General features: G+C 39.8%; 2 protein-coding genes across 2 annotated transcripts; both read right to left on the bottom strand.

Moving 5' to 3' along the window:
• Positions 1–2,170: 2,170 nt before the first annotated feature.
• LOC129089634 (heterogeneous nuclear ribonucleoprotein A0-like) lies at positions 2,171–9,187 on the bottom strand. The gene is given in 3 exon segments (XM_054596910.1): positions 2,171–3,985; positions 3,988–4,999; positions 9,096–9,187. Coding segments are annotated over 2 exon segments (1,008 nt in total). The 5' UTR covers positions 4,810–4,999; positions 9,096–9,187; the 3' UTR covers positions 2,171–3,799.
• LOC129089633 (heterogeneous nuclear ribonucleoprotein A0-like) lies at positions 7,265–11,786 on the bottom strand. Its single transcript, XM_054596909.1, is given in 3 exon segments — positions 7,265–9,200; positions 10,667–11,018; positions 11,021–11,786. Coding segments are annotated over 2 exon segments (1,002 nt in total). The 5' UTR covers positions 11,712–11,786; the 3' UTR covers positions 7,265–9,200; positions 10,667–10,707.
• Between the last annotated feature and the right edge of the window lie 1,382 nt (positions 11,787–13,168).

Raw genomic sequence — 13,168 nt, 5'->3', positions numbered from 1 at the left:
AATAATGTATTATTTCTATATACATAATTAAGATAAGATAAGATAAGATAAGATAATCCTTTATTAGTCCCGCAGCGGGGAAATTTGCAGGCTTACAACAGCGTAGAGTAAAGTGCACACAAGAGACATAGTAGAAGACAAGATAAAAAATAAAAAATGAAAAATAAAAATAAAATAAAACAAGTATTATAAATAAGCAATAAAAAAACAGTAGAAAAAACAACATATATTATATATTATTATATATATATAATTATCTTTTATTAAATGTTCCAAGTTATAGAGGCTACAACTTGTTTCAATTCAAAATGCATGACTCACTCTGTCCTTAAAAAAAAAAATATACTTAAAAAAAAACAACATACTCACATTTATTCTGGTTTTCTGGTATGACTGTTTCTTCTGACTCACTCCGTCCTTAAAAAAAAAAAAAAAAACTTGCACATGTATTCTGGTTTTTTTTTTTTTGCAAAAATTTTTATTTATTGTAAAAAATAATGTATTATTTATATATACATAATTATATATATATAATTATCTTTTATTAAATGTTCCAAGTTATAGAGGCTACAACTTGTTTCAATTCAAAATGCAAAAATAATAAACTATCGGAAGTGCAATATTAAAAAACTGAGAAATTACTCATAGACATAGAAATAACATAGAAAGCCTCCTCCTTTAAGCCCTCCGAGGTTTTTCCTCAAAGAAATGAGGAAAAACAAAAACATTTCCTGTTACACAGTGTTTCATAGAGCTGCTGTTTTTTTGATCAAGCAATGTGAAATCCTAACAAGGGAAAAAAAAACTTTTGACAACATGTGAATGAAGTTTTAAATTTACCTGAGAGCAGGTGGCAGGAAGAAAACAGCAACCAGAAATAATCCAACTGTATATTTACAGTAAGGATTTTTAAAAATCCTTGAATGAGAAGGTGTGTCCAAACTTTTGACTGGTACTGTATCTCATTCACAAGATCTAAAAAAAAACCCTGAAGAATTTCATTTAAATATATTAATTTGATAATTATCTTAATAATTATCTTGAATGTTCTGAGTTGTACAGGCTACAACAATGCAAAATTAATAGTAAGCAATTGGAAATGCAAAGAAATCCCCCAAAATTACTCATAAACAAAGAAAGAACATATTGGTACATCTAATTCAGAAGATCTAAAATTCCTGCACATTAGAACCACTTTAATTCACTTTTTAGTCATTTTTAAATCCAAGTCACCATGGAAGAATGACATATATTCATAAGGCTTTCATATTTTTCTAAATATTTTTTTTTTTTCGTGAACTATATTTATTTCTTGTTTTTAAATAAATAGGGCTGCTATCTGATGATTATTTTTAATTTGCAATTAATTGGCTGATTATTTCACAGTTTAATCTATTGATCATTTTGTTCAAAACATTTGTGAAAATCCTGAAAAAATTACAGTCCTGAATTCCTAAACACCCAAGATGATGTCTACAAAAATGTCCTACGTTGTTTTTCCCTACCAACAATCCCAATTTTTTTTTTTACAATAATTTAACACAGTTAATCCACACAACATAGCCACCATGTATTTATTTGCATTATTAATATTGTTGACAATTAACAGAAACACTTGACCTGTATATAGACATTTCATTTTTGTTGTTGGTCAGTGGTGCTTTATATATATATACACATATGAATGTTTTTTTCACATATGTACACCATAATAGTCCTGTCTATTCTCTACATTTATTTGACTAGCTTTGTTCTTAGCTGTTATGTTAGTTTCTTTTTTTCTGGGCATTTTCTCCTTTGTTAGGCAGATCAAGAAGGTGGATCAGTTCTCTGATCTTTACCGTGGTTTCCTCTGAATTAATCAATTAATTTCAACAAAAACTTCTCTGATACGCCACTACACTTAGAGCTGTCCAGACCTCAGCCTGTCACCTGGGACAGGAATGCTTCCTGTCAAAACAAGTCAAAATAAAACATGGAGAACCAGCATTCAGCATTCAGTTTTTAATTGTGATAGTTTGTTAACACCATTCATTCAATGCAGACATATTAGTTACTGATACAGAAAAACTTCCTCTATGCCACCCTTTCTAAGTGCTTTTTAAATAACGCTCCCGATTTGTTTCATGTTATGTTAGCTTATTTATCTTCCATTTGTTTCAAAAATTCATTTTTTTACTTCGTCTTAATGCCTTTTTATTTCTCGTATACAACACGAATTTTATTATTAAAAAGGTGCTTTACAAATTAACTGGCTTTGCCTTGTAGAAATCAGACATACAATCTGTGTGTGATGCCATGCTGCAGCAAGTCTTTGGCCTGAGAGCCACGTTTTCGTACCAAGAAACAGGGTCAGAGTGAGACCTCCTTTTCCCAATGCCTCTGCTACTTGTCGCTGATCCAGAGCACCTTTTGTCGGAGTACTTAGAGAAGAAATGTCCTCTACAAGAAAAACAAAGACCTCTATGGACTGCTATTAGACACTCATTAAATCCATTTTTGCTAGATGGCACATAACACTGATTCCAGAAGGAATTGTGAATCAAGGGAGGCTCAGTTTTGACTGTATGACAGACTGCACATGAGGGTTTCTGAAGGGAAACTCAACCCCATTTTCCAGAGAAACTAGTCAGTGAAACTGAAAAATGTAGATTGCATTACATTTCCAATTAAACCAGTTCACATAAGGAGACAGAGCATTCAAGGATATATCACTTAAGAAAAAAAACATTCAAGAAAACGATACAAATCAGTGTATTTAACACTGCAGCCACTTGGGCAATGTGTGTGTGTTTGGGCTCCACTCCTCCACGGCTGGTGTTTGATTATTTCCTCATGATTATGAAGGTCGCAGAGGCCCAAATTCACCGAAAACTACCGCCTTTGGTGCACACGGGTTGTTCTCCCAAGTAAATCATTGCCGGTTTAAAATGGCCGATTAAATGAGGATGCATGCATTGACATGCGTGCATTTACAGGCGATACTCCCTCCTGGTGGCAGCTTTATGAACCACCTTAATAAGGCAGATTATCCCAAGTAATGAGGATAAAACGCATCAAACTCTAAACCTCCACAGGGCTGATTTCACAAAACACCTGCTGAAATGTAACCCACACGATCTGAATCAAGACTGCGAGATTTGATAGAGTTTCAAAACATTAAAAACTTTAATAAAAGCAGAATCAAACATAAGGGTGAACTGAACACATGGATTTGAAAACAGTTTAATCTAAACAAAACAAAAAAAAAAGCCTGTAATGGGACGGGTGGGGAAAAAAATGTAATTTTACAGATAACAAAAAACAGTCCGTGACATTTCCTCCAAAGAAAAAAAAAAAAATACTTTGTCACGAAAGTGTTTGGGATCATGTGAGTCCCAATGCTTCCCAACACTGCCACCAACATCACTAAAAACCCTGAGTTCATGATGCAAAAATAACAGACACATCTGGCTGGTTTGCAAGACAAACAAACTCAATTACTGAGTTGAGAAGCAGTGACTGAAATTGATTACTGTTTTACAAATGAATCCAAAACAACCCCCCCCCCCCCCTTTCTCTCCTGCAAAAAACAAACAATAAGTACAATTCACAAATTCCCAATTCTTAGTAGTAAAGTCCATAATGAGTGGAATCGGAGGACAGATGGGGTCCAGATGGGATGGGGAGGAGGTCAGCCAGGATCCAGGACAGTCTCATTCATTGTGTGGGTGATGGGCACTGCTCAACAAAGACCCCCCCCCAATGTGTAATATGTGTGAGTGCATGTATGTGTGTGTAAATTCAAGTTCGCTGTAAATCAGAATTTACCCCATGAACACAAAACTTGAAGGAGGGTGGAGGGAGGGAGAAGGGTGGAGGTGGTGGTGGAGGGCTTAGTAGCCACCACTGAACCCCCCCCTCCTCCTCCTCCTCCTCCCCGGCCGTACCCTCCTCCTCCTCCGCCTCTGTTGTAGGGAGCCCCGCTCCTGTAGGAGTAGTTGCCCCCTTCACTGCCCCATAGCTGGAGTGCTGCTGTCCGTAGCCATCCCCAAAGTCCCCGTTGCTGTAGCCGCCCCCCATCTGGTTGTCATACCCGCCTTCATCATACCCCCCGTACCCCCCATACCCTCCTCCACCACCTCCTCCTCCTCCATTGTACCCCCCTCCGTAGCCGTATCCTCCCCCGTACTCGCTGCCGTATCCTCCGCCTCCTCCGTAGCCGCCTCCGCCGCCTCTCCCGCCGCCATAGCTCTGCATCCCCCGGCCTCTCCCTCTCCCTCTCCCCCCAGTGGACATCTCCTGCTTCGTCAGCGCCTTCTTCACCTCCACCTTGTTGCCGCTGATGGTGTGGTACTTCGTCAGCACCGCTTTAGTGGCGGAGTCGGTGTCCTCGAAGAAGACAAAGCCGAACCCGCGCTTCCTGCCGGTCTGCTTGTCGGAGATGATCTCGGCCTTCTCCACCACGCCGAACTGGGAGAAGTACTCCGTGAGATGATCCGCCTCGATGTGGTCCTTCACCCCGCCGACGAAGATCTTCTTCACGTTGGCGAGGATGTCCGGGTTGTTGGCGTCCTCCCTCGCAATGGCCCTCTTCAGCTCCACGTCGTGGCCTTCGACGACATGTGGGTTGGCCGCCATTGCTGCGTCGGCCTCCTGCGGAGTCGCGTAGGTGATAAAGCCGAAGCAGCGGGACCGTCCGAGCTGCTGGTTCATCACCACCACGCAGTCGTTGAGGGTGCCGAACTGCTCGAAATACTTGCGTACGCCATCTTCCGTAGTTTCGACGTTCAGACCCCCGACAAACAGCTTGCAAAGTTTGGTCGACATGTTCGCGTCTCTCCGGAGGGATGGTGTGCCGATACCGTCCGTCTTCTTCTTCAATGAGCTACGTCAGGGCGGGCCGTGTGGACGCGTCGGGCCGCCGTAATACGTATCCGTCGCTGATTGGTCAGCTTGAAAAAAAAATCACCGCTCTCATTGGCTCCCGGGTTAATCGAGCTGCTGCTGCCTTCAAGTGCTGTCGGGAATGTAAGGTTTCAAAAGGGAAGCGTTAAATTCAACATTTGTGGTTGTTATGATGTAGTACAACACAAAGCATGTTAATAAAGCGTTAATTCCCGTCAGTTCCCTGTTCCTATATCAATATTACTGTACAAACACAGCATTGATGATGTTTACTTAATTAAAACAGTAATCCCACGTTCATTATGGCAAAGCTCCTATGTTCTTTGAACACACCGTCATTCTACTACATAACAAAAATAATCATTTTATAATTGAAATTATCCATTTAAAATGCGAGTTAAAGGGTATCCAAACATTGTTTAATAAGTACGGGCTGGTTTTTAGGCTGAGACAATGGCATAATCTTACGAAATGAGGCCTTGGATAAGAAGATATATTATCATAGACATCTTATGTATCCGGACTGACCAGTGAAAATGATAACATAATGTCCTCTAGCTATTTATTTATTTCTTCAGAAAAGAGTAAAGTGGACACACAGATGTTTTACCCACAGCAATACTATTGACTACAGCCTACAAGGAAGAGCAAAGCTGAGAACAACAAACTGTGCATGACTGAGTTTTTTATGAACCAGGTTATTTTTACATTTTCTTCACAAATAATGAATTCTTCATACCACTGTTTGTGTTAAACAGGTGCTACTCTGTGGCTGTGAAAATAAAAGCTGTCTCTTCAACTCTTGTATTTACTGTTAATGAACATGACTAATCAGTTATTTGCATTTTAGGTCTGTGCTTTTAAGTTGTGAAACACAGTCATATTATTGTGATCAAATCAGCTCTGAGAAGTCAATCTTAATTATATAGTCCAATATCACAAATCAGACTTAAGGGGCTATAACAAATGTTCAGCATACAACATCCTCTGTCCTTAGACCCTTGATTTGGATCGTCAAAACTCACCTAAAAACACTTTAACAGAACAAATGGAAGATAACTCATAAAGAGCAACAGAGGAGGGATCTATCTTACAGGATGGACAGACAAAATGTTCAAAGTGCTTCAATTTTCACATATATTCTTCTTAATAGTAATCTTAATAAATCATTAGTTTAGTCAAGGATAACTGGTCACACTTGATTCATCAAAAATATCAAATGAAGCATCAACACACTGAGGGAACAGCAAAAAAATAGTGCTGACCCACTTCAGCCTCAAAGGGCTTAGTGTACGGCTGAGTTAAGCTGAAGTCAGTCTTTTCACAGCAAGTCAAATGTGTCTCAAACCCCTCCCCCACACAAGCTGCTGGGGGAAAAAACTATTCACAGTGCTTCTCCAATGAAGATTAACGCATGTTGCAACACGCCCTAGTTTTGAGCAAGCACTAGACGTAACAGCTGCAACTAGTCGTTTTTTTTTATTTATCTGACAGACTATTTTCCAGGAAAGCTGCAGTATAATTTTTTGGGAAAACCATCAAACTCTTAACCAGAGCAAGTATTATCTTGTCATTTGTTTTAAATTAAGTGCTGCACTTATCGTTGCCGTGTCTGACTCCCAATTCAAATTCAGGAAACTTTAAAAGGGTACTCAGTGGAGTTTCAGTCTTCTAGTATGTTGCCGAGCAGGGTTTCTTTTAAGTGTGGCTCAGTTTCGTTTGAGATACCCTCTCTGGGCAGTGGTTTCAGACTATTCCACTGACCTACAGGTAAGCCACCAATGGCATACTGGTAAATATAGATGCAGGATTTTAAATACATTAAAAAAAATTAGCTTTGAAAAGCACTTGAACAAATTTGTCACACCTTAATGATACACACAAATCCATTCAGTGACTTACCACTACAGGAAAACTGCACATGGTTCATTTTAAACTGTATAAATACTTGTGCATATATAAATATGGAGGTGCGTAACATGTTCTTTAAGGTGTAAATGGAGACATGAAGATGAAAAAAATAATAATCTTTGTAAATCCCTAAATTTCAAGGAAAATGCAAAAGCTTTGATCTTACCACAGGCCAGTCAAAACTGCCACTTATAACCAAAAAAAATTAAGGAATGAATTGAACACATCCAGTACTCCAAAGTCCTGAAAAAGCACTCCGATCAGAAGAACTTAGAAGAGTCTGGTTGAATGAAACATGAGTAATCCACGACTTCCGTTCTTTGGCTTCGCCACATCTACAAACCTCATCCGTCTAATCGGTGTGACCATCAGTCCACATTCTCACTTTGACCCCTTTATGACGGGCATCATCAGGGGAGACATGCAACCACACTATCCTTGATGTAAATAAGTAACATAACAAGTCTCTTGGTGTATAAAAAATATATAATTTATTGTTGAATCATAAAATGCACGGCCAACATAACAGAGGTTTCCTTTTCCTACGGGATGTTCAGAAATCGTCAAGCACCATTATCCTAAAAAGAAGTAAGAAAACAAAAGTACAATTTACACTCTAATCGCCATATACAGCAACACTTACATAGTATTTTTGTTACATAAAATATAAGTTGTGTGTCACACCAAGTCTCTTGAATCGTCCCAGTACATCAGACAGGACTTGAGGGACAAACTGAGGGATTACGTCTGTAATTGACCTTTGTTTTGTGGTGAGGTCAGCCTTGTATTAAATATCCTTCCAGTCAAGACATAAAACGTACTACAAAATGCCAGTTAATTAATTTTAAACATTTCATTGCTTACATTCTTGGCACCACTGATTAATTTAGGAAGCAATTCAAGATTATTCAGTCAGATTGATCGTTTGTTCAAGAGTTAAATAAAAAAAACAAAAACATTAACTATTTCAGTGTGGGCATGGTTTATAGCGTAAGTATTATTCTTTAAACTTAAATAGCCCCACACAGACTATTACAATGCTACGTTTTCTGTTAATCGAGCTGGCCAGCAGACAAAACTACAAAGCCTCACAGTAGACTAGATTACTGGTCTGCAGTCTTTTTTCCCCCCCCAGGAATAAATTGCTAAATGGTGCGTAATCACACAAAACAGTATTTTTTATAAAATAAAAAGCCTGAGGTCTTGCATTTCCTTTCTGAGGCCTGTTCAAAGCAAATTTACGGTACACTAAAAATACAAGTTCATAGCCCTTTTACTTTTGACCAACTTACAGGTGTAGTCACAGTATAGTTTGCAGGCGTTTCGATGTCTCAAGCTACAGGCAATGTGCATTAAACTGCAGAGGAGTGAACTTCAGTACTTTGTTCCTTACTGCAAATATCCTGTAAGCCATCAGACCTTCTGAAAATGTTGAAAAGATGGTTTATAATAAAAAAGACAATTGTTTTTATTTCAATGTAGTCAATGTTGCTCAATCACACTAAACCGGAGGAGGCCTGAGGTTTACGTGCATTATCTCACACATCAAGGCCTCTACTTCCTGATTGAGTTACTGTAGAAGACATGGGGCTGTGTGAACACGTGACTGTATCATTGTTCCTAGTTTTTGCAGACAAACTGCAACACCCTTTACACAGGCACATGTTAAGCCTCTGGGCTCTTGTATTGGATTTGTAGGGCAAAAGGCAAAATGGCAGTTGATGCCACTCACATTTCATTAACCCGTACTACAGGAGGAGGAGGAAAGCACAGGTTGTTCCATACATTTTCAACCCTTTAAAATGTACCTCTCCTAATGAATTACTTGTTCCTTTTGGAACAATACAACCATTTTGTTACCGTATATATAAAATACTTGGAAACACAAAAAATATTTTAAAATTATAATTTATTTTGAAACCCACAGTGCCCAGAACTGCAAAGTATTGCTCCAAGGTCATTTAAGCACACGAGTAACTGGTCTTAAAATAAATAAGATAAATGCAAAGATTAAATGAAAACAAAGACTTTTACTTATATAAAATTATTGTTTAATGCAGAATACTTTAGCCTGCAACCAGGCATTAAAAAGTCCTTCATATCAATCACTCGAAGCCTCACAGGTCAGTGATGGTCATTGGGAAAATAAAATATATGATTGCACTGGGGGCACTGTGTCGTCAAAATCCAAAACCCTAAAATGCATCAAATGAAACCTTTCCAGAATAAACCCTTGTAAAACTCTGTCAAATGCATTTAAACCACACTGGACAATCCTTTGTGAAAACTGACTTCACCTGAGGGGGAGAAGGCACAACAGCTCTCCGGTACCCCCGTCTGCGTGGAGACACACCCCATCGTTTTCGGGGGTGATTTCCTCGTGCCCAGGTTACCGTAGCAACCTGGAGAAGATGGGAGAGAAACAAAGTGAGATTCTGGACAGAGCAAGGTTTTCTGGAAGAGACACCAATTTACTCGTTCCATTTTTTGTGTATTTAATGGTGGAACAAAATTTGGGTCCCCTTCCACCCACTTAAAAGTTAAGACCAAATCAAGTAACCCCCCCATTTTGTTTTTATTGTAAGATTAGCTATATAAGACGCATTGAGCTATGATTATAGTGTCACTTACGTTGTTTTAAGGTTAAATAATGGCACACTTGTGCACCATCTCAAAGATATTCCATACATTGTTGACCAACACAGAGTGAAGACAGGTTGATTTACATACCTAGTTTGCTGGATGTGGATATCCTAAAGAGATATTTCAGACTCCTATCACAATCGACCCCAGGTAATCAACAGGGTCCTGATGTAGCCTACAAACAAACTGCTACGGCTATTAAGGCTGGGATAGCATACTGGAATAGAGTAAGAACACCTAATAGGAAGTAGGAATAATCAAAGATAAATATCAGAGCCCTCATGTCCACATATGTATTCAAATATGTAAAAGGAACAATATTTAAAAAAAGAGTCACATTAGCAACCACATAAGTTAAAAAACAAGGTCAAACCCTACAAAGCCTACATGCAATGGCTGCGGGTAGACTACAATGATTCACCCACCTGAGAGAGTAAGGGAATAAACTGTGGGATGCCATGTAACTAAAGATGAAGTCACTTATAAAACCTGTGGATGAACTTGAGGAAGCCTGGTTAAATAAGTAAAATAACTAAGCTAAGTGGTATAACGTTTTATTTAAAATGAACATACATAAGCATACCAAAGTGTTTTTAACAGTAGGTGTTCTCCAGACATGAAAGTATACAATATACATTAGATATTGCTACAGGTAATGAGAAATGAACAATAGTATAATACCGAAACTATTACTATGGGTGAGGAGAGTTTGAGTACAGTGTTGGGGGAGGAAACAAGGAGACTGGATCCTGCAGTATCCCGCCTTTTGCTGAGTGACCCAGAAGTCAGATTAAACCATACAAAGGTGATGTTATCAGTATGACAAAGCTATGAAATAAAATATCACAACACATGCCGTCTCATCCTCATACATTGAAAATCACACTAAGTTTACTCCAGATAACAAATTAATTGTTTAAAAAAACCAAAATATTAGGATTAAACCAGCAAAAAAAAAAAAAAAAAAAAGAAACAATCCTACATCGAAATTTTGCAAAAAAGAAAAAGAAGAAACACGTGTGAACGCAAATAAAAAAATACTCTAAACGACACTACACGTGGGGTCACGTGACATAATAAAAAAGGGATCACTGTGTTTATTCTTCATTTTTTTTTTTAATCTTTTTTTTTTTTTTTTTTTTTTTTTTTTTTTAAATGTGTCCTAGTTGAACGGCAAACAGCTGCTCGTTATTATCAGGTTTTTTCTGGGAAGTGACCTTCCTACCTGTTTGTTTTGAGGTGATTAGGGGAGTCTTTCTCTGCCATTCATGGAATCTGATTCATGGCGGAGGGATATGTGAGAGCTGTGAGTCGTTTTTTTTTTTTTTTTTTCATTCTAATAGCCGCCTCCGCCGCCGTAGCCCCCCTCGGGTAGCCTCCGCCACCTCCGCCGCCGCCTCCTCTGTTATAGGGCGCTGCGCTCCTCTGCCCTCCGCCGAAAGGAGGCCCCTTCATGGGCCCGTACCCGGACGAGTGCTGCCCGTACCCGCTGCCAAACTCATTGTAGCCGTTCCCACCTCCGTAGCCACCGCTCTGCTCCGCATAGCCACCACCGTACTGCCCTCCGTACCCCCGTAGCCGCCTCCTCCTCCGCCATTGTAGCCTCCGCCTCCATTTCCGTAGTTGTATCCCCCGCCGTACTCCCTCCCGTAGCCCCCGCCATTTTGATTCCCGCGCATGCCGCCGCCTCTGCCGCGTCCACCGCGCGGCGACATCCCCGTCCGCCCCGCCGCCTGCATCTCCTGCTTCGTCAGGGCCTTCTTCACCTCCACCTTGTGTCCGTTGACGGTGTGAAACTTCACCACGACGGCTTTGTCCGCCGCGTCGTGGTCGGTGAAGTAAACAAAGCCGAAGCCACGTTTCTTCCCGGTCTCCTTCTCGGAGATGACCTCGGCCTTCTCGATCTCCCCGTACTGGGAGAAGTACTCGCTGAGGTGCTCCTCCTCGATGTCGTCCTTCAGCCCGCCGACGAAGATCTTCTTCACCTTGGCGAGCGCCTCCGGTTTGTTGGCGTCCTCCCTCGCCACGGCGCGCTTCACCTCCACCGCGTTGCCGTCGACGGTGTGAGGCCTGGCCGCCATTGCTGCGTCCGCCTCCTCCGGGGACGAGTAGGTGACGAAGCCGAAGCACCGGGAGCGCTGCAGCTGCTTGTTCACCACCACCACGCAGTCGGTGAGGGAGCCGTACTGCTCGAAGTGTTTCCGGAGGCCGTCGTCGTCGGTGTCCACGTTCAGCCCGCCGACGAACAGTTTGCAGAGCTGGTCAGTCATCGTGGTAGAAGAAGAAGGAGACGAAGAAGAAGAAGAAGGAGATCTCAAAATGGTGGTCGAGGGAAGAACGCAGCTGTATTTATACCCGACGCGCTGTGACGTCAGAGCGGCTCGGTCTGAGGCCACGCCTCTTCTGCAGGGTGGAGGGAGGGGACGACAAGGGACAAAAGACAGCATCTGTTCTGTTGAAACGTATTAAAACTACTGCGTTAAAGCCACTGTAATATATATATATATATATAAAGAGTATAATGCATGCTGATTAATAAACAGGTGTGGTGTTATTAATTAGTAGGATGCAGGTTTATGTGGCACGTGGTCATCTCGTGCTAATATTTCTAAATGCTAATGGAAGAAAAAAAAAAGAAAAAGCTACATTTTGGAACAACAAGACAGGAAACTCTCAAATCATAAGGCAGAGTTAATAAAATGTTAGGAAAATCCAAAATATTAGGATTAAATCCAAAATATTAGGATTAAATCCAAAATATTAGGATTAAATTAGGATATTAGGATTAAATCAGCAAAAAAAACAATTAATAAACTGGTGTGGTGTTATTAATTAGTAGGATGCAGGGTTATGTGGCACGTGGTATCGACATGCATTCATCTCGTGCTAATATTTCTAAATGCTAATGGAGAAGAAAAAAGAAAAAGCTACATTTTGGAACAACAAGACAGGAAACTCCCAAATCATGAGGCAGAGTTAATAAAAAAGTTATTCCTTTTGCAGATGAAAAAGACAACACAAATGTGTGTGCCATATTTTACTTATATATGAAATTGAGGATCTAGAGCTAAAACAACTTTGTAATAGTTAAGTAGTCATAAGTTGATGTTATCAGTATGACAAAGCTATGAAATAAAATATCACAACACATGCCGTCTCATCCTCATACATTGAAATCACACTAAGTTTACTCCAGATAACAAATTAATTGTTTAAAAAAAAAGTTATTCCTTTGCAGATGAATATGATCATAATTACATTACATTACAGCCCATCTACACATAATGAGTAGAGGGGCTTTAAGCAAAAACACATTCTTAACCCAAAATGAAGTGAAATGTGGTTTCTTTTATGAGTGAAATCTGGTTGTATTTGAGTCTATCTCACACAATGATACTTCATCATTATCAGCAATAACAGCCTGGTTAGTAAAAGAAGACCATAACGACACAGGGTTTTAGTAAACTGGGTTAAAATCTTTCAATTTAAGTATAAGTTTATAGCTGTGAGTGAAAAGACAACACAAAAGTGTGTGCCAATTCAACATGACACCTCTTACTGAATATCTAGAGCTAAAACAACTTTGTAATAGTTAAGTAGTCATAAGTAGTTAATAAAAGCTACATTTTGGAACAACAAGACATGAAACTCTCAAATCATAAGGCCGAGTTAATAAAAAGCTCTTCCTTTGCAGCTGTATATGATCATAATGAGTAGATGGGCTTTA

This window comes from Anoplopoma fimbria, chromosome 4 (assembly GCF_027596085.1).
Source record: "Anoplopoma fimbria isolate UVic2021 breed Golden Eagle Sablefish chromosome 4, Afim_UVic_2022, whole genome shotgun sequence".
Lineage (NCBI taxonomy): Eukaryota > Metazoa > Chordata > Actinopteri > Perciformes > Anoplopomatidae > Anoplopoma > Anoplopoma fimbria.
Note: the sequence above shows the minus strand (reverse complement) of the source record. Positions and strands in the feature narration are given on the sequence as shown.